General features: G+C 40.9%; 1 protein-coding gene across 1 annotated transcript in view; it reads right to left on the reverse strand.

The window, feature by feature from the left end:
- The window catches only part of LOC104586075 (aspartic proteinase 36-like), a 63,662-nt gene that overhangs the window by 20,813 nt on the left and 16,451 nt on the right, over positions 1-26,398 (reverse strand). Inside the window, exons 5-6 of the mRNA XM_010243178.3 lie at positions 12,541-12,700; positions 12,393-12,466 (exon numbers count right to left, since the gene is read on the reverse strand). Of these exons, the coding sequence (XP_010241480.1) occupies positions 12,393-12,466; positions 12,541-12,700 (234 nt within the window). The remainder of the gene's footprint in view (positions 1-12,392; positions 12,467-12,540; positions 12,701-26,398) is intronic.

The raw sequence follows: 26,398 nt of genomic DNA on the forward strand, positions 1-26,398 counted from the left end.
TACATAATTCCTCTGAGACATGAATATCCCATGCTTGGATCTTGCAACCTCAATCCCCATAAAATATTTTAGTTCACCTAGATCCTTAATCTTAAATTCTTGCTTAGTGATATCTTGAGTGCATCATCTCCCTCATATCATTCCCTGTAACAACTATATCATCGACATACACAATCAGTATTATCACAAGTGATTCTTTCCTCTTCACAAAGAAGTGTGATCTGACTGGGTCTGTGTGTATCCAAACGGATCAATGGCCCCTAAACCAATCAAACCATGCCCTAGGTGACGGTTCCAAACCATATAAAAACTTCCTCAGCCTGCAAGCTTTTCCCTCACCAACATTCTCATAGAAACCAGCTGGAATGTCCATATATACCTCCTCCTGCAAATCACCATTAAGGAATACATTTTTAACATCAAGCTAGAAGATAGGCCATGAGTAAATAGTTGCTAGAGACAAGAAGATCCAAACTGAGCTCATCTTAGCTACCGGTGCAAAGGTCTCCATATAATCTATACCATAGGTCTGTGTATACCCTTTTGCAACCAACATTGCCTTTTCCTCTCTATGCTGGCATTGACCCTATACTTCACAATGAACAACCCATCTACGCCCAACTATTTCCTTTTATGCAGGAACATCAACCATCTCCACTCAGGCTTGGAGAGAACCTCCACTCGGGCTTGGAGAGAGCCCGAGTTTCTTCTATCATGGTTGTTCTCCACTCAGGCTTGAAGAGAGCCTCCACTCGGGCTTGGAGAGAGCCTCACTAACATTCTTGGATATAGACATAGAATCTAATGAAGAAAGGAAAGCACGGTAGGAAGGTGATAGGGCATTGTAGGAGAGATGGTGTGAAATGCAATGGGTTGTACGCTTTTTCTTTCCCTTGTAAAGTGTGGGAAGATCAAGATCAGTTGCAACATCAGTGTTAGGTACAAAAACATCATCAATTGAATTAGAGGCAATAACAGGCTCAAGGGAAATACCTAGAACTATGTCAACAAAACATGGAACCTTGGATGAACCAACGGAGAGTGGTGTAGGTTCTTCTACTGGAGCATATGTGGAGTCAACCCTCTTGCACTAGCACCGAAAGAATTGTGAGGCAGGTCATAGTGGATCAGGCAGTGGGACTAGAGGAGCAACATGTGGAACTGATAGTGGAGCTAATGGACCAGATGAAGGGACATGAAGAGGAACAAGTTGTGAGTTATCCCCAAAACCCTCCCCCTGAGGAGAACCACCAGAGAAAAATAATATAGACTCAAAAAAGGTAACATCTATAGTGACAAACCTACTCCTCGACACTAGATCATAACAACAATACCCCTTCTGGTTTTGAGCATACCCAAGAAAAACACATTTCTTAGCCTTAGGATCCAATTTCCTATGATGAAGACCAAGAATGCAAACAAAACAAATACACCCTGAAACTCTCAAAGGTTTATTAAATATCTCCCCATTTGGAAATAAAAGATTGAATGGCACCTTAAACCTCAGGATATGTGAAGGTACAAGGTTGATCAAGTACACAACTGTGAGAATTGCATATCCCCAAAACCGAACAAAAACTGAAGAACCCACCATAAGACTTTTGCCACCTCCACAATGTGTCTATTTTTCCTCTTTGCTACCCCATTCTATTGTGGTGTATAAGCACAACTACTCTAATGAATCACCCCATGCTCCAAAAAATATGTGGCCAAATCCTTCTCAAAATATTCTCTAGCGTTGTTTGATTTGAAAATCTTAGTCCTCACTCCAAATTATGTAAGAACCATCTGGTAGAATTGTCGCACCAAAATAGGGACCTCATCATGTGATCTCATCAAATATATCCAAGAATACTAAGTGAAATCATCCACAAACAAAAGAAAATACCGATGACCACCCATTAAAGAAATATGATAAGGTCCCCATACAACAGTGTAAACAATATCAAAAAGCAAAACTCCTTTTATTACTTGGTTTAAAAGAATGTCTACAATGCTTTCCCAACTGGCAATTTTCACACTCCTGACTAGATAACTCAACAAACTTAAACAATTTTGGAAATAAACATCTTAATGAACTGAAAGAAAGATGACCTAATTGTTAGAAAACGTGGGGTTACTGGTGCAGATCTATATTTGGTAGTTGTGTAAAAATAGAATTGTATATATTCCTAGGATTGTGGAAGGATTGATTTAGAAAGTTTTTCTTTCTATTTCTTTCTTTCTATTCTTGTACTTTCTATTTTCTTTTCTTTCTATTTTTTTCTTCTTTCTATTTATTGCAGCAGCTTACAGTATAAATATGCCGATTGGCAATAGAATTAAACACATCAGTATTCTACCATTCCAACACATGGTATCAAAGCTCTAGGTTTGTCAACCTTGAGATTTTTTTTCGGCCTTCATTGCCAGTTTTTCGTGTCTTTCTCTTCTGGCCTTGAGTGTTGATATGTAATCAGAAGTGTTCCTTTATTCTCCTTTATTCCGGCCAGTTCTTCCCTCCTTTATTCTCCTTTCCTACAGGCCTTATTTTTTCCTCCATTAACAATGTCCGACATGACTGCAACAAGTGCTCCCGTAAAAACCAATGAAGGAGCAACAAATTCTCATCCTCACACTGGTGATTTGTAGAATATTCAGACAACATATAGACTAAATGGCCAGAACTACTTGAAGTGGTCACAACTAGTGGTACCTATTTCAAGGGAAAAGGAAAAATTAGTCACCTTCTTGCAACAGGGCCAAAGTTGGGCAAGCCAAAATTTGATGCTTGGGACGAAGAGGACTCCATGATTATGTCATGGTTGTGGAGTTCAATGACACCCGAGATCAGTGATACTTGTATGTTTCTTCCCTCTGCAAAGGCTATTTGGGATGTTGTCCGACAAACCTATTCCAAAGACCATGACGCTGCTCGTGTCTATGAGGTCAAAGTGAAGACAGTGGCGGCCAAACAAGGGAGCAGAAGTGTTACAGAGTATGCAAATCTGCTGCAAAATTTATGGCATGAGCTTGATCATTATCGGGTTCTTGAGACAAAGTGCCCTAATGATGCTGTGATCTTGAAGAATTTTATTGAAAGAGATAGGGTGTATGATTTTTTTGGTCGGACTGAATGCTGAATTTGATCAGGTCCGAATACAAATTCTTGGCAAAGAAGAAGTGCCTCCATTGAATGAAGTCATAGCCCTTGTCAGAGCTGAGGAAAGCCGCCGTGGAATCATGCTTGAGCCTAAAGATCCCGAAGGCTTAGCCATGGTGGCAAGGGGAGGAAGTTATAGTGGTTCAAAGGGTGAGAACAATCACAACTTGGCTCGTGACACAACTACCCGTGACTCTAACGATAACCTCTGGTGCACCTATTGCAAGAAGCCCAGACACACAAAAGATCGTTGCTGGAAACTTCAGGGGAAACCTCCCACATCCAGCAAGGAATGGGGAAATTGAGGAGTTTCAAAAGGAGTTCAACAGGCCCATAATGTCTCCACAACCCCGCAGCAAGAACACTCAAAGTCAGGGACCATTTAATGATGAGAAATTGAAAGGCTAAGGAGCTTCCTGAAATCCTTGAAACCAGGAAGTGGTTCTACCTCTCTTGCTCTCTCAGTTGAGTCTTTATCTCTAGGATTACATGCCTCGGCTAGTGTTTTTCCATGGATTCTTGATTCTGGAGCTACTGACCACATGACACCCTCTTCACTACATTTTCTCACCTATACACCCTGTCCTAGTAATAGAAAAATTTATGTTGCTGATGGTTCTTTCACCACAGTGGCAGGGATTGGGAATATTCAAATTACTCCATCCCTATTGCTTAAAAATGTGCTTCATGTTCCGAAGTTATCCACTAGCCTTATCTCTATACATAAACTCACCCAAGATGTGAACTGCAATGTTGTGTTCTTTCCTTCTTACTATGTATTTCAGGACCAGGTTTCGGGGAAGAAGATTGGACTTGCTAAGGAAAGGGATGGACTCTACTACCTTGAAGCAACCAACAAACCATCTCACACTGTTATGCATGTCACACACGAGTCATTCTTATCTACCTCCAATAAAGATTTAATTTGGTGTCATCACTTCCGTTTCGGTCATCCTTCATTTCCTGTTTTAAAAACAATGCTTCCTTCCTTGTTTAAAGGAATTGATGTTGAAACCTTTCATTGTGATGTTTGTGAACTTGCTAAGCACAAAAGGGTTTCTTTCCCAATCAGCAATAAAAGATCTTCAACTCCTTTTTATTTGATTCATTCGGATATATGGGGCCCTTCTCAAATTCCCAACATTACTGGTTCTAGATGGTTTGTCACCTTTATTGACGATTGCACTAGGGTCACATGGAACTTTCTTCTCAAGTCTAAATCTGATGTGGGTACCATTCTTCCCAACTTTCATAACATGGTCCAAACTCAGTTTGGTGTGAGAATTAAAAGGTTTCGATCTGATAATGCTACAGATTATTTTAATCAGAATTTGTCCCCATTTTTTCAGAACGAAGGCATTGTGCATGAATCCTCCTGTGTTAACACTCCCCAACAGAATGGGATAGCTGAGAGGAAAAATGGCCATCTTTTGCAAACCACCCGAGCCTTTCTCTTTCAAAACCGGGTGCCAAAACAATATTGAGGGGAAGCTGTCCTTACTGTTGCATACACCATAAATAGACTACCATCTAAAGTTCCTAACAACCGAAGCCCAATACAAGTCCTTTCTCAATTCTACCCCGATATTCGAACCTCAAATAATCTCACACCAAGAATTTTTGGCTACACTGCCTTTGTTCATGTCCATAATAAGGGAAAATTGGATCCACGAGCAATCAGGTGTGTCTTCTTGGGATATTCCCCAACTCAGAAAGGTTATAAATGTTATCATCCAGCCACCAGAAAATTCTACACCTCCATTGATGTCACATTTGAGGAGGGACAATCCTTTTTCACTCAACCTTATCTTTAGGAGGAGCCCTCATTAATGGAAGATAAGGCCTCAGATCTACTCTCCTTAGATGCATTACCTTCCTCACAGTCATCCAACCGTCAAGAATCACATCCCTCTGAGTCACAATCCTCTGAGCCCCACATTCCCGAGTCTCAACAAGAGTCAAACAACCCGACCATTGAACCAAATTTAGACACTGTTAACCCCATCAATGATGTGCATGATGATGTGAGATATATGCAAGTTTACTCTAGGAGAAGAAATCCAAATCCTCAACTTGTGCAAGTCCAAGATTCAACTCCTAATCATGGAACCGAAGGATATGCAGAACCTGAACCTGCACCTTCACAGTCTGAGTATGATCTACCTATTGCACTGAGAAAAGGAACCAGAGAATGTACCAAACGCCCATTGTACCCTTTAGCCAAATCTGTGTCGTTCCAAAGATTCTCTAAATCCCATAAAAGTTTTCTAGCCAGCCTTAACACCATTCCAATTCCTAATACTCTACCCGAGGCACTTTCTAATAAGGAGTGGAGAAAAGCCATGAGAGTGGAAATGGAGGCACTAGAAAAGAACAACACATGGGAAGTTGTGGATCTACCAAGAAACAAGAAGACTGTAGGTTGTAAATGGGTGTTCACAATTAAGTACAAATCTGATGGGTCGTTAGAAAGGTACAAAGCACGACTGGTAGCCAAGGGATATACACAGACTTATGGGGTAGATTATCAGGAAACTTTTGCCCCAGTAGCTAAAATGAATACAATAAGGGTGTTGCTGTCTTTGGTTGCTAACTATAATTGGGATTTGCAACAGTTTGATGTAGAGAATGCATTTCTCCATGGTGATCTAGAAGAGGAGATATACATGGACATTCCATTGGGTTTTGGAGAAGGCATTAAGGGGAACAAAATTTGTAGGTTGAAGAAAGCACTATACGGCCTCAAACAATCTCTGAGAGCATGGTTCGGAAGGTTTACAAAGGTGATGCTTAGTACAGGTTACAAGCAAAGTCAAGGTGACCACACATTGTTTATCAAACACACAGCCTCAGGGGGACTTACTGCACTATTAGTCTATGTGGATAATATAATCGTTACTGGGAATGATAAAAAGGAGAAGGAAGCATTGAAAAACTGCCTTGCCAGAGAATTTGAGATAAAAGACTTGGGGAGACTAAAGTATTTTCTCGGAATTGAAGTTGCATATTCTAAACAAGGCAGCCTATGAAACTATATTGTGACAACAAGTCAGCCATTAATATTGCTCACAATCCTGTTCAACATGACGGGACGAAGCACATCGAAATTGACTGACACTTTATAAAAGAGAAACTGGACAGCAAGTTGATTTGCACTCCCTATGTGTCTACAAAAGGACAACTGGCCGATGTACTTAATAAAGGGCTCAATAGTACAGACTTTCGAAGAATTATAGCCAAGCTAGGAATGGAGGATCTCTACTCACCAGCTTGAGGGGGAGTGTTGGAAAACGTGGGGTTACTGGTGCAGATCTATATTTGGTAGTTGTGTAAAAATAGAATTGTATATATTCCTACGATTGTGGAAGGATTGATTTAGAAAGTTTCTCTTTCTATTTCTTTCTTTCTATTCTTGTACTTTCTATTTTCTTTTCTTTCTATTTTTTTCTTCTTTCTATTTATTGCAGCAGCTTACTGTATAAATATGCCGATTGGCAATAGAATGAAACACATCAGTATTCTACCATTCCAAAAATATCAAAAAGCAAAACTCCTTTTATTACTTGGTTTAAAAGAATGCCTACAATGCTTTCCCAACTGGCAATTTTCACACTCCTGACTAGATAACTCAACAAACTTAAACAATTTTAGAAATAAACATCTTAATGAACTAGAAGAAAGATGACCTAATTGATTATTCCAAAGCATAATCTGATTCATTGATTCTAACTCCTACTACTGCTACTAATATGGTGGTTCTGATGTCTTAGAAGCTCATCGAGAAGGTAGACTTCATTCACCTCATGACCACTCCCAATCATCCACTTTGACTCCAAATCCTACAAAACACAAATAATAAAAAATTCTGGCACTGCCAGAACTGATTCTCTCTCCAAACCTTTTTTCTTCTCTTCTCCCTTCTCTCTTCTCTCTCTCCTCTCTTCTTCCCCATTTCTTCTATTTTTCTCTATTAATATGGTATCAGGGCAGTTCTACTGGGCTTGAAAGCAGATCAGACAAGGTTTTCTTCTTCATCTTGCTGTCTTCTCCAGACTGAGATCAGAAAAGACAAACATACAACCGATACAAAAGTTTTTTTTATTTTTCCTCCCTTTCTCTTGGTCGTGTACCAAGAAAAAAAAAAAACCTATGAATTAAGGAGGTTGAATGTTGTAAGAGGGATTGAGGTTCAAACCCTTTTTCTATGGATCGCGTGATCCTTGTACCTGAGAATGGAAAATTTGTAGGTCACAGATGACCTGCTTTTGTCCTTTTTTTGGTGTGACGACACTGTCTACGATCTCTCCTGGTAATTGGTGAGTTTAGATGATCTGGAAGAGTGGTGGACTGTGACTGTTAAGTCTGTACAGAACTGAAATCAACCTGATTTTTTTTTTTTTGGAAAATTGGAGCCGGTCTGTGTTCAGATTGTGTCCAGACTGGAGCGTGTGCATGTGGGCTGCATCTCTAGTGTGTTTCTAGAACTGTTTTTGGTGTCGAGGGATCTTAGGGTGTGTTGAAGTTGAATAGTGAACTGAATCATGTCCTCTGAAAATTCTGCAACTTTTGGGGATTTTGGAAGTCAAAACAAAATGAATGGGGGCTGGATATGAATTTCCCTATGGTTGTAATTCCCTTTGATGGACTAAATAACCTTGAATGGTCTAGGGGAATTAAACTTTACATTACTGCTACGGGTGATGTGTTGAACATGATAGGTGGAACCAAGAGAATAATATGGTGATGTCGTGGCTCTTGGTTTCCATGCTGCCACAAGTAAGAAAGACATTTATATGGGCTGAAACAGCTTGTGAAATATGGGAACAAGCAATATCTACCTATTCGAAGCAGAGGCACTATGCAAAAATATACCAACTACAAGCTGAATCATCCACTTGTAAGAAGGGGGAGAGAAGTCTTTTAGTATATTACTCAGATTTGACATCAATCTAGAAGGAATTGAATCATTATCAAAGTGTGAATTGGAAATGTGATGAAGATGCAAAGGCCTACAAGTCCCTTGTCTCCTAGCAGTGAGTATTTGCTTTTCTTTTGGGACTAAATCCTATGTATGAGTCTATTAGGGGACAAATCTTGGGAAGTAAGGACTTACCATTAGTTCAGGAGGTTTATGCCTTAGTTTAGTTTGAAGAGAGTAGAAGTGTGATGAATTGTGCAGAGGGGGAGCCAGTTGCATTAGCATTCCGAGGAGGTACAAATGGAAATGGAGGAACTTCTTTTAAGAAGGGTGATTTGCAGCAAAGGGTCGATGACAAAGACAAACTTTGGTGCACTCACTGTCAAAAGTCTAGGCACACTAGAGAAACATGTTGGAACCTCCATGGGAAGCCTAAGTGGGCTCAAGAATTAAGTAAGAAATCAGCATCTAATCAGAGTAAGAAACCAACTCATCATAATCAGAAGAAATATAACTCAGCAAATGTGGCCTCTCAAGAGACTAGTCCCATGATACCTCAAGAATGTCTCTCTAGTTCTGATCTCAAGGAAGAGATGATCAACTCTTTTCATTACCATTTGGAGTTATATGGTAGGACACTTCGTCATATGGATTTTGGCCCTACTCCTACCTCCTTTGCGTCTACATCAGGCAACTCTGCCACTACCTTCCATGTGTCATCTCATACATCTGAATCCCCTTGGATAATTAACTCTGGAGCTTCAAACCACATGATTGATAAGTAAAATTTATTTCAGTCATATAACCTCCTCTCTAGGAGAGATAAGGTGAGACTGGCTGATGGCTCATTCTCCACCATAGTCGGTCAAGGAACCATCTCCCTTCCTTTTGGTCTTACCCTCTCTAATATGTTGTATGTTCCAAAATTGCCTATCAATTTACTTTCCATCAACAGTTTCCTTCTTGTGTTTTTTAGGATTTGACCTCGGGGAGGACAATTGGTAGAGGAAGCATGGTGGATGGTCTCTACATGTTGGAGAATAAAGTCGGTATTGTGGCTACAGAGTCTTTGAGTTCGTCTAGTGAGAGTCACCGACTTATGGCATAATCGTCTTGGTCATCTTTCTTTTGAGTCATTAAAGCTTATGTTTCCAGAGTTATTTAAGTCTTTGTCATTAAATGAGTTACCATGTCAAATGTGTCAATTGAGTAAACATCGTAGAAGTTCTTTTCCTTCAAGAAATAAAAGATTTGAATTTCCTTCACATTGTTTATTTTGATGTTTAGGGCCTTGTTACTCTACCTTCTAAAACTGGCTATAAGTATTTCATTACTTTGATTGATGACTACTCTAGATATACTTGGATTTATCCTATTTGATCTAGAGGGGAAGTGTTAAAGATTGTGAAAGAATTTCAATGCATGATCTTTACTCAATTCCAAACTGAGATTCATATTTTCTAGTTGGACAACGCAAAGGAGTATTTTCATAGTGATCTCACGGAGTTGTTTGTTTCGTGTGGATCTCTTCATCGAAGCTCTTGTGCTAAGACACCTCAACAAAATGGTGTTGCTGAGAGAAAAAATCATCTTGAAGTTGCTCGTGGATTATTACTCCATACGCATGTTCCGAAATGCTTCTAGATGGATGTTGTTATGTGTGTTGCACATATTATCAATCGTATACCGTCTTGGTTGCTAGAGCATAAGGCCCCACATCAACTGTTGTTTCCTAAGGCCCCTTTGTCCTCTATTCCAATGCGTGTCTTTCAATGTCATTGTTGTGTTCATGACTTGTCCCATAGTCGTGGTAAGCTTGATCCTCGTGCTATCCCTTATATTTTTCTCAACTACCCTTTATCTTAAAAGAGCTACTGATGTAATGGTCTTGTTTAATACAAGTACTATGTCTCCATGGATGTATCCTTCTTTGAGAGTCAACCTTTTTTTTCTCGGTTTCTCCTCAAGGGGAGAGTAGGGTTGAGGAGATACACATTCAGGTTCAATTACCTCCTCCTCCTAATCCTCCTCCATTTCATGTCTTCCTTCATTACCACAAGAGCTAGTAGAGTTCAAGAGCCGTGGAACCTGAAACTATGCGGTCAACATAATCAGACTCTCCAGAGGTATATCCCCACCAACCAGTTATACTTGTTCTTATTTTTATGTTCGATCCTCTTGATGTTCTTATTGCTAAGAAAGAATGTTAAATCTTGTACCACTAATCATCCTATCTCTCACTTTGTGTCTTATGATCATATCTCACCTTCATACCGTGCCTTTCTTTCCTCCATTAACAGCATTTCTATTCCTAAGAATGTGGCAAAAGCTTTATCCATACCAGAATGGATAGATGCAATGAAGAAATTAATGCCTTGCACAAAATGGCACTTGGGAGTTAGTGGATCTTCCTTAAGGAAAAGAACCAATGGGATAAAAGTAGGCGTTCACAGTGAAGCATAGGGTTGATGGTACGGTAGAAAGGTACAAAGCTAGATTTGTGGCAAAAGGTTTTACATAGGTGTATGGAGTAGACTATGCATAAACCTTTGTTCCAGTAGCCAAGATGAGCTCTATCAAAATCCTCCTTTCACTAGCTAATCTTAACTAGGAACTTCACCAATTTGACATAAAAAATGCATTCCTGAATGGTGATCTAGAGAAGGAGGTATACATGACTCACCCTTCGGGGTTTTGTGCCAAAGGTAGTGAGCAGAAGGTGTGTAGGTTGAAAAAATCATTATATGGGTTGAAACACTCACCTCAAGCCTGGATTAGTACAGCAAATAGGGTTTAAACAATATCAGTCAGATCATACTCTGTTTGTGAAAAAAGGTGAAGGGAAAATTGCATCCCTAATCGTGTATGTTGATGGCATAGTGGATGCAGGAAATTGGAAGACTAAAATACAGAAGTTGAAGAAATTCCTAGCCACTCAATTCGAGGTGAAAGATCTAGGCCCCTTACATTATTTCCTTGGGATTGAGGTTGCCCGCTCTCAAAAGGGTATCTTTATTTCTCAAAGGAAATACATACTAGATCTATTAGGGGACACAAGCAAGTTAAGAGTGAAACCAATTGATTCACCCATTGAATCTAATCATCAGTTGGGTGACATTCAGGGGGGAGGCTATGAAAGATATGAAGAAGTTCCAAAGACTTGTAAGGAGGCCTTTATATCTATCTATGACCAAACCTAACATTGCTTATGTTGTAGGTCTCCTTAGTCAATTCATGCACAATCCCAAGACTTCCCACTTTGAAGCTACAGAAAGGATCCTTAGATACCTCAAGAAGTTTCCAGGGGCTGGTTTGTTATTCCAGAAACATGAGCATTTGAAAGTTGAAGTGTATAAAAATGTTGATTAGGTAGGGGCAGTTGATGACAAAAAGTCTACCAATGGGTATTGTACCTTTGTGGGAGGAAACTTAGTCACTTAGAGAAGAAACAAAGTATGGTGGCTAGGTCCAGTGCTAAAGAAAAACACAGAGTTATGTCTCATGGAGTTGCTAAAATCATGTGGATAAAGATCCTGTTAGGTGAACTGGGCTTTGAAGTTAACAGCCCTATGTCACTCTATTGTGACAATAAAGTTGCTATCAACATTGTCACCAACCTAGTCCTCCATGATAGGACAAAACATATTGAAGTGGACAAGCATTTTATTAGGGAAAAACTTGTGAGTAGAGAAGTATGCATTCCCTATGTCAGCTTAAAAGAACAACTTGCAGACATTTTCACCAAGGGTCTCCATCACGTGCGGCACAACGATTTGTGTGACAAGTTGGGCATGATTGACATCTATGTCCCAACTTGAGGGGGAGTGTTAAAATAACTTAGTTTTTTATTCTGATTATGTATTGTAAGTGCCACAAGGGCATAAGTGTCTTCTTCCCTCTTTTTAAGTGCTGTCCTATATATAATAAAAAATTCTGGTGCCGCCCGAACTGATTCTCTCTCCAAACCTTTTTTTCTTCTCTTCTCCCTTCTCTCTTCTCTCTCTCCTCTCTTCTTCCCTATTTCTTCTATTTTTCTCTGTTAATATTTCCCATTCAGAATAACAAAGTAAAACATTTAAAAGCTTGACTGTTCTAATTCATAGCATCCAAGAAATGTATGCAGTCATAAAATGTGTGCATTCTGGGTTTCAAAGAAAAAAGGAAAAAAAAATGCACTAGATGCAAATGTTCTTCCTTTTTAAATTGTCTTACACGTTAATATATTAAGAAATTCATTTAATTCTATAGCTTAAAAACAATATTCCATCCATTTTCTATAAAGAAATTACAGAAATTCACAATAAAGCAATTTGATAGGCTGAAATACCATACCTTCCTATGTACTGAAAACATTGAAACTGATCTTCAACAATATGAGTTTGCAGATTGGGCTGTTGAGACATTACCTAATAAAAAATTGAATTACATGTAGTGAGAAATTTTACATATTACTGCAAAAGTCTCAAAGAACATTTAATACCTGATTCATCAATGCGGAGTAAACCGTATCTGGAAGATAAGCCAAAGTTGTCCCACTATCAATTATCGTCCCTGCCTCCTCAGAATTAAATACATCTGTTGGAAGTTGTAGAACAGCACCACCAACCTCAATTGCCTTCAGATTGACATTATAATGTGGCCTAAAATAATACAAACCTATAAATGAATGGAACTTAATAAACCAGGATATAACCTGATCGAGATAAAGAAGAAACTAAGCCCATGAGGAGAACATGTTGGTGTAGAAGGCAAAACAGGTAAAATCATGAATCTTAATCAAGGTTTAAAATGTTGGTGTTGGTGGACATGTTGGTCACCCAAATATAGGAAACATGTCAAAAATGTTGGAAATATCATATGGACATATTTGTAAAAATTAAAGATATGGCGGAAACATTGTAAAATAATGCAAAGATATAGAATGATATTTTATGAAATGATAAAAGAAGCATAGGCACACCTTTTAAATTATTATGTTGTTTCAGATCATTAAACAAAGCTAAGAAACTAAGGTTATAGACAAAATAATACGTTCTGAAATTGTCCAATAAACCTTAAGATTCAAAACTACATAATAGTAAGAGTTTAAGAAAAATTTAAACCCATAGAAAATGCAAATGGTTATAATAGATCAACCAAATAATCTATTATACAAACAGAAACTAATATCTAACTTCATGTTTGAAATGAAATATCGAGCTGGCTCAAAGTGGTAATCGTGTACATTAGGCAGGCAATAACATTGCCACTCCACACATCTACAATATTGTCACCAACTTATGTTATAATACTTCACTGGAGAATATGTTGATTCTAGTTGTTAGCGTAGGGGTATTTCTGTCTTTATACTTATATTGAGGTTGCTGATCTGTAGTATTATGTCAGAACTAGTGTCTCTTACTTAAATAAGGGCACTTGTGTCTTTTCCATTATATTAATAATATAAAAGCATGTCTGGCCGAATTGTAGGGTTATGTTTTTCCCTAATTCGAACCAGACCTTTTCCCTTTCTCTCTCTCTCTTTCTTCCTTCTTTCTTTCTCTTTCTTCTTGACTGCTAACAGACAAACAGAATTCAAAGGCAGGCCAAATTATAACATGGTATCAGAGCTAACTAAGCAAATCGGATCTGCCTAGATTTCTGTTCTCTGCGCACTCAATCTAGGGTTTTCCCTTGAATTCTCTACCATCGATTGGAGATCAGGGAAAGGGCTGAAAAGGAGTGATCGCCCTCTTCCCTTGGGGGTTTCTATGCCTCCAGTTGTGTGTTGTGTGGTCGGTTGCTGTGGTTTCTAAGCCCTCCCCTAATCAATGTAGGGCTGATTCGTGTAGTGTAGTGGGTGTCTTGTGTGGACAGATTTTCTTCTCGTGTGGTTGTCCTTCCGGTGATGAGGTAAGAGATTTCTATGCATATTTTCTATTATGAATCAAATAGGAAGTATGTTTCAGATCGTATGGTGGAATTTCAGACTGTAGTATGCTAGGGTTTATGTTGTTTTTTGTGTGATTCGAAGGAGAAGTGGTGCTCATATAGTGGTGAGATTTCAGGTAGCCGTAGGGTAGGGTTTGTGGTGTCACGAGTGCAACTTTCAGCAATAATCAGTGCTGAAAACCAGTGTGATCAGTGTGATCAAGTCGTGAGCAGTGTGCAGAATTCAGTGATAGCAAATCTAATGTGATGATACCTACTGACTACCTGAATGTTCAAATGACCTCCATTAAACTGAATGGGGAGAATTATGTCCCTTCGGCTAAATCTGTAGAAGTTTTTCTGAAGGCAAAGAAGAAGGTGAAACACATAAGAGAGGAGAAACCCTCCACTGATTCTCATGAGTACGAAGACTGTAAACAATAGGATGCACAGATTATCACGTGGTTATGGAATAGTATGGAACCCAGGATTAGTGTAAATTTCATGTTTCTTGACATTGCCAAAGATGTGTGGGACCATGCTAAGAAATTGTATTCTGGTCAAGACAATACAACCAGGGTATATCAACTGTATCAGGAATACTTTAATCTGCAACAAGGCAATCAAAGTCTTGAGGAGTACTATGCCAATATGAGAAACATCCGTAATGAGTTGAATGCTTATCACCCCCTTACTTCTGATGTCAAGATTCAGCAACAACAGAGAGAACAACTTGATGTGACTCGATTTTTGGTGGGGCTGAAATCAAAGTATGAACCAGTACGGGCCCAGATACTAGGAGGATCAGCTCTTCCTTCTTTAGAAGAGGTGTTTGCTCGACTTCAGAGGACTTCTATTGGATCTACTGAGAACTCTAATGTCTCAAATAGATCAGCCTTTGCAGTGTCGAGAGGCCGTGGTGTTAGAGGTGGAGCTAGAGGAGCTCAGTCTGGCCGTGGTAGTAGCAGTGGTCCGGTATATGGCCGGACGTGGCTCGGGTCCGAGGAGGTGTACTCATTGTGGTATGGATGGACATACCATTAATTATTGCTATGACTTGCATGGTCCACCCTCAACCTGGGCCAATCATGCCATGACTATTGACACCAGTTCCAGTTTTAGACAGGAGAATCATTCAGCTAATCAGATGCCTCCTACAGATGGTCCCAGGAAGGAGATGGTGAGTGTTCCCCGTGATGAGTATGAGAGGTTTGTCCAATCCATGTCTCAGCAGAACACAGCTACTTTCGCACACTCGGGTATGGCTTGTTTGGCATCCACACCCAATCCCTGGATTATTGACTCTGGAGCCTCCGATCACATGACTGGAACTCCAGGTGTGTTTTCTTCCCTCTCATTGCTCAACATCACAATCTGGTATCAAGTATGGCTGGCTTCAGGAGCTGAAGCGTCACTTTGGGGAAGACTTCCTGAGGTTGAAGATGATGGTGACATGGCAGGTTGGAGTACACGTGGCACTAGAGGAATGGTAGAGAGGGGTTTTGCGCATGACAAAATCAAGAGGGAATTGAGACCGTCGCAAGCGAAAACCCAAACGACAAGTAACCCCATTAAGGAAATTGATTCAAAACTTTTTGAATTAAGAAGTAGGATGGGTCGGGTCTCTTATGCTGAGGTGGCGAGAAGAAGTGGAAGCCCGGTTAAGAACTGCCAAGCTACTCAGTCTGAGCCAACAGGGATTGGGTTTAAAGGGTTGGGTGAACCGGATAAGAACCAACTCAGCCCACGTGATAACTTAAAGAGTCACATGGGTCGGAGCAACAAAGAAGTGATGATAGATAGGAATTCCTATCTATCATCGTCCAAATTCGAACAGGTTGAAGAGAATGGGGTGCAGTAGTGGGAATCAGGTAGAGAAAGCCAAGGGAGTTCATTTCAATGGGTTACTCGAAAAGACTTAAAGGAAAATGGTGCGAAGCAAAAGTCTGCGGGTCGTCCAAACCCACGGTATACGAGGGGCCCACTGGAAGATAGGGAGGTAGAAGACGAAGGGAGGATCGATTGCAGGGTAGAGGAAAGTGACGGGGAAAGCTCAGACGGAGGTTCAAGCTTAGGAAGTGAGGACGATGCAGGCACAGGTATGGGGGAAAATAAAGGGACCTTAGATTTGGAGGTCCTCTTTCACGATGATGAGGAGGAAGGACACTTGGACAGACCGATATTGCTGGGCAAAGCCTACACGTCTGATGAAGCAGAACACATGCAGATTGTTAGGGAGGAAAACCGAACAGAAAAGGCCCACTCAAGCTTACATTCTGCGCAACACACTGATAGGGAAGTAAACCTTTCTCTCCAAAAGCAAAATGAGAACACGCTACAGAGAGAGAGACAAATGGGTCAAGGAAAAGATTCTAATGTTGCTAATGTGATGGGTTTGATTTCCCACCAACCCAAGGAGACAGAAAGCACACATACACAAAAACAGGGAAAGACAACTAAAGGACCATCCTCGCCCTTTTCTTCCAATCCTTGGCCGCTCCCAGGCAACCTTGTCATTTCTGGTTTTGATACTGATGAGTGTTTAATGTCTCTTGTTCCAGATTCCTTTCCCTTCCAAGAGTTGGAAGCCCATGACATTGCAGCCCCTAAATTTGAATGCACAAGGAATCTGCAGGGGGGTAGGTAGGAGGGAAGCAAAGGAGGAGAAGGATAGAAATTAAAAAAAAAAATAGGAGATTATTGACAAAACAATGGGAGAATATGAAAAAAAAAATCATTTACAAAGAGAGGATGCACATAGGGCAAGAGAAGGAAGTGGTAAAGAGGCAGGGGGAAAAAATAGAGGTGAGCAGGGGACAAAGCAAGGTAATCCCAGTTCAGATGACTCCGTAGCAGAATTTGTGGGAGTTGGGATGTAAATTGCAGAATCCGAATGACCTTAAAGTTTTCTTACAAAAAAGGAAGGAGGAAAGTAAGGTCAAGAAAAGGAAGTTAAGCGAAGTTGAGAGGCTGAAGAGAGATGTAGAGGGTGACAAGAGCTTTGTTATGAAAGGGGAAAGGAGGAAGGGGTCAAGTAGTTTCCAAATGAAGGAAGGGGTCATTCGAAGAGTTTGAAATGAAATTATTAAGTTGGAATGTCAGGGGACTGGGGAGTGCAAGAAAAAGAGCAACAATTAAAGAAGTGACAAGGAAGGCCAATCCAGATGTGGTATTAATTCAGGATTCCAAACGAATGAAATTCGATAGGAGATGGGTAAGAAGTGTTTGGAAAGCTAGAGGATTAAATGGGCGGTTGCTCCTTCTTGGGGGGCTTCTGGAGGGATAGTGACTTAGTGGAAAGAAGATGTACTAGAGGGGGTTGAGGAATTAGTAGGCAACTATTCAGTCTCTCTAAAATTTAGACAGGTGGAGGATGAGTTTGAATGGGTGCTATTTCGACTGCTGCTACAGTAGTCCGAACAGGAAGAGGAGAAGAAGAAGAAGAAGAAGAAGAAGAAGAAGAAGAAGAAGAGGAAGAGAAGAAGAGGGGTCAGTCGAAAATCTGATGGTTAACCCATTCAGTCGACCCCCTTAATCTATATTAGCTTCTAATCATGTTTACAAAGACAGAAATGCCCTTACTTAACTGTGGGGCAGAGTAACTCTAATAACACAGCCACATAAGCAAGTTACTTAATAAACAGAAGAAGACTAAACTACCCCTATTCGACACATCTTAACACTCCCCCTCAAGCTGGAGAATATATGTCATATAATCCCAGCTTGTTACATAGATAGTTCACTTTCCCTGAGCTTAGAGCTTTTGTAAACAAGTCTGCCCACTGGTCATTGGAGCTCACATGTTCTGTATTTATCTCTCCGGCAAGAACCTTCTCTCTCACAAAGTGGCAATCAACCTCTATGTGCTTTGTTCTCTCATGAAAGACAGGATTGGAAGAGATATGGAGTGCAGCTTGGTTGTCACAGTACAATTTCATAGATTTATCCATGTGAAACCCAATTTCTTGTAGAAGATTCCTCGGCCACACTAATTCACAGGTAGTGTGAGCCATGGCCCTATATTCGGCTTCAGCACTGCTTCTGGCTACAACCGTCTGCTTTTTACTCTTCCATGTCACAAGGTTTCCTCCCAGAAATGTGCAATAGCCTGTAGTAGATCTTCTGTCACTCACTGAGCCTACCCAGTCTGCATCTGTATACCCAACTACTTCAAGTTTTCCTCCTGGTTTATACAATAGCCCACGGCCTGGAGCTCCTTTCAGATACCTCACAATTCTAAGGACTGCATCCCAGTGAGGTATACGAGGGTTCTGCATGAATTGGCTCACCACACTGACTGCAAAGGAGATGTCGGGTCTCGTGATAGTCAGATAGTTCAGCTTTCCCACTAGTCATCTATACCTTCCAGGATCTTCAAATACTTCTCCTGTATCACTGCTCAACTTAACATTTGGTTCCATAGGGGTCTTAGCCGGTTTTGCACCTAACAGTCCTGTTTCTTCCAATAGATCAAGGACATATTTCCTTTGACACAGATTCACACCTTGTTTTGACCTGGCAACCTCAATTCCCAAGAAATACTTTAATGTTCCAAGGTCCTTTGTTTGAAAATGATTTTGCAGAAATGCCTTTAGTTTGCCAATCCCCAATTTATCACTACCAGTGATGACTATCATCCACATAGACCACTAATAAAATCTTCCCAGCTTCTGAGTCATAGCTGAACACGGAGTGATCAACCTGGCATTGCTTCATTCCAAAACTCTTCACCACTTCACTGAACTTCCCAAACCAAGCACGTGGAGATTGCTTCAACCCATAAATTGCTTTCTTCAGCTTGCACACCTTACCACCCTCCCCCTGAGCAACAAACCCAGGTGGTTGCTCCATATATACCTCCTCCTCTAGATCACCATGAAGGAAGGCATTCTTTATGTCAAGTTGAAGGAGAGGCCAATCATACATAACTGCCAAAGAAATTAGAACACGAACGGAACCAATTTTAGCCACCGGAGAGAATGTCTCCATATAGTCCACACCATACGACTGTGAGTAACCTTTAGCAACAAGTCTGGCCTTCAGACGCTCCACACTACCATCTGGCAAGTATTTCACAGTATACACCCATTTACAGCCCACAGCATGCTTCCCAAGTGGGAGAGTAGTGAGTTCCCACGTTTGAGTATGTTGAAGAGCAGAAAGTTCCTCCTCCATTGCCCGCCGCCATCCAGGTGAACTAAGAGCTTCTTGAACAATGTTAGGTATGGAAATAGAAGACAAAAGTGAAACAAACTGGCGATGTGAGGTAGAAAGACGAGATAATGAAACAAAATTGGAAATGGGATGGAGTGTAGAACTACGTTTACCTTTCCGTAAGGCAATGGGTAGGTCAAGATCTGAAGGTTCAGCAATAGGAGCCATGAGAGGATCCGCAGACGAGGTAGAAGTAGGAGGAGGGGCCGGTGTCGTTCGACGTGTATACACTTGTCGGATCGGTGGTCGTTCAGTGGAGACCTGCACTGGATGAGGAGATGAGTCTACTCCAACAACAACCTCTGGAACTGAATCATTGACAGGAAGAGGAAGAGGAGGTAAGGGTGAGGACAAGGGTGCTTCAGGACGGGAGAAGAAGGGAACAAACTCAAAAAAGGTGACATCAGGGCAGACATAGCACTTTCGGGCAATGGGATTATAACACTTGTACCCTTTTTGAGTCCGAGAGTAGCCAAGGAAGACACATTTAATTGAGCGTGCATCTAGCTTGTCTATTCCAGGACTCAGATTATGAACAAAGCACACACAACCAAAGACACGAGGAGTTAATGGAAACAGAGATAAAGTGGGAAACAAGATGGAGAAGGGTGACCGACCATGAAGAATAAAAGAGGGTATCCGATTAATGAGAAAACATGCAGTGAGTACAGCATCACTCCAAAACCGTTTAGGAACATTCATGTGGTGAAGCATAGACCGAGCAATTTCAAGAAGATAACGATTCTTCCGTTCAGCCACCCCATTTTGTTGAGGGGTGAAAGCACATGATGTCTGATGAATAATGCCATGCTGTTCTAAATACTGTTGAAATGCAGTAAGAAAATATTCACGACCATTATCTGAACGGAGAACTTTGATTGGAACACCAAATTGTGTACGTATTTCAGCATGAAATTTTTGAAAAATGGAAAATAATTCACTTCTTTCTTTCATTAAGTAAATCCATGTCATTCTTGAACAATCATCAATAAAGGAGACAAAATACTTGTACCCATTGTAAGACTCAATTTTGATTGGACCCCAAACATCTGAATGAACCAAAGAAAAAAGACTCAACATGCGACTCTCAACTCTCGGACTAAAGGACACACGACGGTGTTTACCAAACTGACATGACTCACATTGTAAAACTGACAACTGACTCAATGATGGAACCAACATCTTGAGAACCTTGAGAGATGGATGTCCCAGTCGACAATGCCATTGTAGAGGAGTAAGGGAGGTCTGAAGTGCAATTGAAGATCCACCGCCGTCAAGGTAATACAATCCACCAGCTTCATGCCCCCCACCAATCTTCTTCCCCGTCTTGAGATCCTGAAAAACACAAATGGTAGGAAAGAAGGTAACAGAACAGTTAAGAGCTTTGGTTATTTTACTAACAGACATAAGATTGAATGGAAACTTAGATACATATAAAACAGATGATAAGGGGACAGAAACCAAGTCAACATTACCAACACCACAAATGGGAGATGAGGACCCATTGGCAAGTGTAACAGTTTGTGATGTGGAGGTTTCAGAAAGAGAAGAGAACACACCTGGAGTCCCGGTCATATGATCTGAGGCTCCAGAGTCAATAATCCAGGAAGGAGTTTTAGATGACATGCAAGCAATACCTGATTGGGCATATGTGGCAGTGGTATGCTGTGAAGTAGTTTGAAGGAACCGTTCATACTCATCACGCGGAACACTCACCATCTCCCTCCCAGAAGTAGATGTAGATGTGGGAGGTGTTCGGTCTGCCAGTTTATTGTCACTAATAGCAACCTCGCCTGCTACAGCATGATTAGCCCATTTAGAGGGAGGGCCATGTAGGTCATAACAGAAATTCACTGTGTGTCCATCCCTACCACAATGAGTACATTTCCTTGTAGAATTATTTTTTCCTCTACCACGGCCTCCCCCTGAATCACGGCCACCCCGACCAATCATGGAATTGCCACGGCCCCCTCTGGAATGACCTCCCCCTCTTGTACTATGTCCACCACCTCTAGCTGTCACAAGTGCTGATCTATCATACTGTGTGGGGTTCTCTGTCTGGCCCAAAGAAATTCTACGAAGTCTTGAGAATACTTCCTCAAGTGATGGAAGAGTAGAACCCCCCAATATTTGAGCTCTAATTGGTTCATATTCTGACTTCAGCCCCACTAAAAATCTTGTAACATCAAGTTGCTCCTTTTGCTGTTGCTGAACTTGAATATCTGAAGTAAGGGGATGATAGACATTGAGTTCATTCCTTATATTCTTCATGCAGGCATAGTACTCTTCTAGTGTTTTGGTTCCTTGTTGTAGATCAAAGTACTCCTGATACAGCTGATATACTCTTGTTGAGTTGTCTTGTCCAGAATATAGCTTCTTAGCATGCTCCCATATATCCTTAGCCGTATCAAGGAACATGAAGTTGGCACTGATTTTGGGTTCCATACTATTCCACAGCCAAGTCACGATTTGAGCATCTTCTTGTTCCCAATCATCAAACCTTGGAGAGTCAACCGGTGGCTTCTCATCTCTTACATGCTTTACTTTCTTCTTTGCCTTGAGAAAAACTTCCACTGATTTAGCCCATGGAACATAGTTCTCTCCATTTAGCTTAATTGAGGTCATTTGTACCCCTAGGTAGTCGGAGGAAATTACTACACTAGGTTTCTGATCATTGTAGCCATCTCCTATTGCTGCCATTGTACTCTTTCACAGTTGTCTCTAACTTTACTTCTCAGCTACAAGCTGATTGATGTTGTTCACAGTTTGATATTTCAGCACCTATTGCAGTCTCTAAACACCACAGTGGAAGCACACACTTGTTCTTATTCACACTACTGCTGACTTCACACACTTACGTCCCACATAAGAATCAGTTTACCATTCATTAATCACAAGTAGAGGCCCTCTTACAACCACTCAAGCACCACAACACAGCCAAATCTGCTGCACCCAGTTCAGACTTGTTCAACACACTTAAGAGGGCATTACACAACCACAAGGAGTTCGGCAAGTTCACTGCATTCTACCTTACACCACTCAGCCACTTACAGCAGCCCTAACACCATTCGGCTACTGCACACACAGCTATTCAACAACTTACAGCAGCCCTACACCATTCGGCTACTGCACACACAGCCACTCAACAACTCACAGCAGCCCTACACCATTCGGCTACTGCACACACAGCCCTACCTAGGGCAACAATGAACCTAGTTCTCTAGGTTCTACTCAATACTAACAGCTTCTTGTAGGGTTTCTACCCAGAAATATAAGTAACACTAGAAGAAGAGAGAACCGACCTTCCTTTGAGAATATCAATCAACCATTCACTGCTGAAGTTACTTTCCTTGTTGAAGAGAGTTATGTGCAGCAGAGAGACAAGCTGTAATGTTTCTGACCTAGGGCGAACCAATCCTCTCCATCGACTGACCAGAAACGAAAGTGAAGAGTCACGAACAACACTGAGGTGCTTTACCAACTGACTTAGATCAGGAACCTTGCTCTGATACCATATTTCGACTGCTGCTACAGTAGTCCGAACAGGAAGAAGAAGAAGAAGAAGAAGAAGAAGAAGAAGAAGAAGAAGAAGAGGAAGAGAAGAAGAGGGGTCAGTCGAAAATCTGATGGTTAACCCATTCAGTCGACCCCCTTAATCTATATTAGCTTCTAATCATGTTTACAAAGACAGAAATGCCCTTACTTAAGTGTGGGGCAGAGTAACTCTAATAACACAGCCACATAAGCAAGTTACTTAATAAACAGAAGAAGACTAAACTACCCCTATTCGACACATCTTAACAGGTGCTAACCAATGTATATGGCCCCAATGATTACAGGGAGAGAAAGAAGATGTGGGAAGAACTGGGAGATATCAGAGGCTTATGGGAAGGACCATGGTGTGTGGGAGGGGATTTTATTACAATGAGGTTCTTAGAAGAAACCAATAACCCTAGGCAAAGGGTGACCACAAGCATGAGAAAATCTAATCAATTTGTGGAAGCTTTTGAGCTTAAAGAGATCCCCCTCTTGCACAATAACTTCACCTGGTCCAATCTTCAGTCGAACCCAATCTGCTCTAAGTTGGATACGTTCCTCTTCTTGACTGATTGGGAAGAACATTGGGGGGAAATATTAACTCTAGAACACTCCCTAGACTCACTTCCGATCATTGGCCCATAATGATTTGTAAGGAAGTTTTAAGGAGTGATAGGCTTGCTCCCTTTAGATTTGAGAACATGTGGCTAACCCATCTGGGCTTTATCAAGAAGGTCAAAGAATGGTGAGAGCAATGTAACCCCCTAGTGGATTGGGAAGGAATGAAATTTCATAAGAAAATCCAATACTTGAAACTTAGGATTAAAGAGTGGAACCGATTGGAGTTTGGCAAACTAGAAGAAAGAAAACATTAGTTGAGAAGATTGAGGAGTTGGACCTAAAGGAAGAGAGAGGTTCTTTCGGAGAAAGGGACAAGGAGCGAAGATGGGTCTTGAGGAAACAATTGGAGAATCACTCGCACAAGGAGGAAATTAGTTGGAGGCAAAAATCCCATTGCAAATGGTTGTTGGAGGGGGATGGAAATACTAGGTTCTTCCATAGTATGGCAAATGGGAGAAGAAGGAAGAATTTTATATCCAAACTGGAAGTTGAGGGATCAACCGATCAACTATTTCAAATCCGACAGAAATAGCAAGCGCCTTTGTAGACCATTTCAAATCTATATTTAGAAGGCCACTAATGAGAGGGTGTGGTTAGAGGGATTGGAGTGGCCAAATCTGGGGTCAGATTACAGGGAGTGGTTAGAAAGAAAGTTTGAAGTTGAGGAAATAAAGGAGGCAATGTTTTCAATGGATAGAACGAAGGCTCCAAGTCTAGATGGGTTCACAATGGCATTCTATCAGGACTGTTGGGAAATCTTGGAGAAGGATCTAATATTAGTATTTGAAGAGTTCCTTAGTAGGGGGGTAATTAACCCAGGGCTGAATTCCACCTTCATTGCTTTGGTACCAAAGAAGAGAGATGCCATACATCCAAAAGACTTCAAACCAATCAGCTTGGTCAGCAGTCTGTACAAAAAAATTGCAAAAGTGTTGTCTCTCAGGATTAAGCAAGTTCTCCCCACTATAGTTGAACCTAACCAGGGAGCCTTTGTGAAGGGAAGACAGATTTCATACCAAATCCTAATTGCAAATGAGAGTGTAGAGGCCTTTAAGAAATCAAAGAAAAATGAGTGGTTTGTAAACTAGATCTAGAAAAGGCTTGACTTGGTGGATTCATCTTTCTTGTTGCAAGTGATGAGTAACTTTGGTTTTGGGGATAGATGGTGTAAATGGGTGTTTGAGGAGTTGTCATTACTCGGTGTTGGTAAATGGGACGGTGATAGATTTTTTCCCAGCATTGAGAGGGATAAGACAAGGAGATCCACTTTCTCCCTTCTTGTACATATTGATAGAAAATGTTTTAGGGAGACTTATTCATACAACTGATTCAAGAAATTTGTTAAGGGGGTGGGGAATAGGAAGGGAGGAGATACCACTCACACACTTGCAATTTGTAGACGATAGAATATTGTTCTGTGAAGGTGGGAATATGAGTTGGATACAGAGCCTAAAACTGGTTATACAACTCTTTGAGCAAATGTTCAATCTTAAGGTGAATTAGAAAAGTTGTTTAGTGGGAGTAAACATGGAGGAAAGGGAAGTTAGGGAGTGTGTAGATATTATGGGATGCACAACCTCAGATTGGCCAATGAGTTACTTGGGCTTACCCCTAGGTGACAACCCCAGGAAGGGTAGGTTTTGGGACCCAGTGGTGGAGAGATTTGAGAAAAGGCCCACTTCCTGAAAGAAGAACTATCTCTCCTTAGGGGGGAGGATCACACTGATTAGGGCAACCCTAACTAATCTACTAGTTTACTTTCTGTCAATGTTTAAGATTCCCTCTCAAGTAGCTAATAGGTTGGAAAAGTTGAGGGATTTTCTGTGGAAGCCAGGAGAGGAAAGGAGGGACCATAGGGTGGGATGGGAGGTGGTAACAAGAAGCAAGAAACAAGGAGGATTGGGGATTGGGAATATTAGGAAAAGGAATTTGGCATTATTGGGGAAGTGGTTATGGAGATTTCCTTTAGAAAGGGGCAAAAATAATGGCTAGCATTCATGGGATGGAGGACAATGGGTGGGATAATGGAATCATGGCAAGGACTACAAGCACATCTCCTTGGAAAGCCATCCATAACCTTCTTCCAGTTTTCTCCCAATGGACCATGTATGTCTTGAACTCAGGCAACCTTATCAAATTCTAGGAACAAACTTGGGTAGGGAACTCTCCTTTGCTGATCCAGTTCGCCTCTCTATGTGCTCTCTCTGATCTAAAGTATATTCCCATTTCATCCTTTTTAGTCCCCTCAGATGCAACCTTTGGTTATGGGTGGAATTTGAACTTGAGAAGGGCGGTTTGGGACACAAAGAAAACACTATGTCCCTTTTGGCATTGCTTGAAAATGTTTTTCTAGACTCCCAAAAGGAAGATTGTAGAATTTGGACCCCCTCCCCTTCGAGCTCTTACTCTTGTGCTTCTTTCTTTAAAAACCTAACTCGACAACCTACTTCCCTTGGCATGTCTTTCGCTATAAAAGACATATGGTGCAAACTTATCCCTCCTCGGGTTGGGAGCTTTTTGTTGGGAATCTTTCCTGGAAAGAATTAACACTTTTGATCTTCTCCATAAAAAAAGACCCAAGACTTGTTTATCCCTGCATAGGTGTATTCTTTGCAAAGCAGATGGAGAGAATGGGTACCACTTATTAGTGTCTTGCCATTATGCAAAAATTGTTTGCGATTGGGCTTTATCCCTTTTTGGGTGTAGTTGGAACCCTCCTTTGAATGTACAGAGTATGTTCTCTCCATCTTTCTTCAGCTGACCAATAAAAAGAGAAAGGATAATGTGGAAGAGTATAAGGGCAGCTGTGTGTTGGTCTTTGTGGGAAGAAAGAAACTCCAGATTATTTTTAGATAAGGATAGGAATGCTGAGAACTTAACAGAGTTGATCCACATATGGGTAGCACATTGGCTGAAATCCCTGGACCTGTTTTCAAACTTTACCATGGATGATTTGTTGAGAAGATGGAAAGAAATTGCAAGTTCTTCCCAGGTTAAAAGGGTCATAAGTCCATGGATTCCCCCTCCTGGTGGTTGTATAAAGCTGAATTTTGATG

This window comes from Nelumbo nucifera, chromosome 1 (genome assembly GCF_055504915.1).
Source record: "Nelumbo nucifera cultivar China Antique chromosome 1, China Antique-T2T, whole genome shotgun sequence".
NCBI classification, from domain to species: domain Eukaryota; kingdom Viridiplantae; phylum Streptophyta; class Magnoliopsida; order Proteales; family Nelumbonaceae; genus Nelumbo; species Nelumbo nucifera.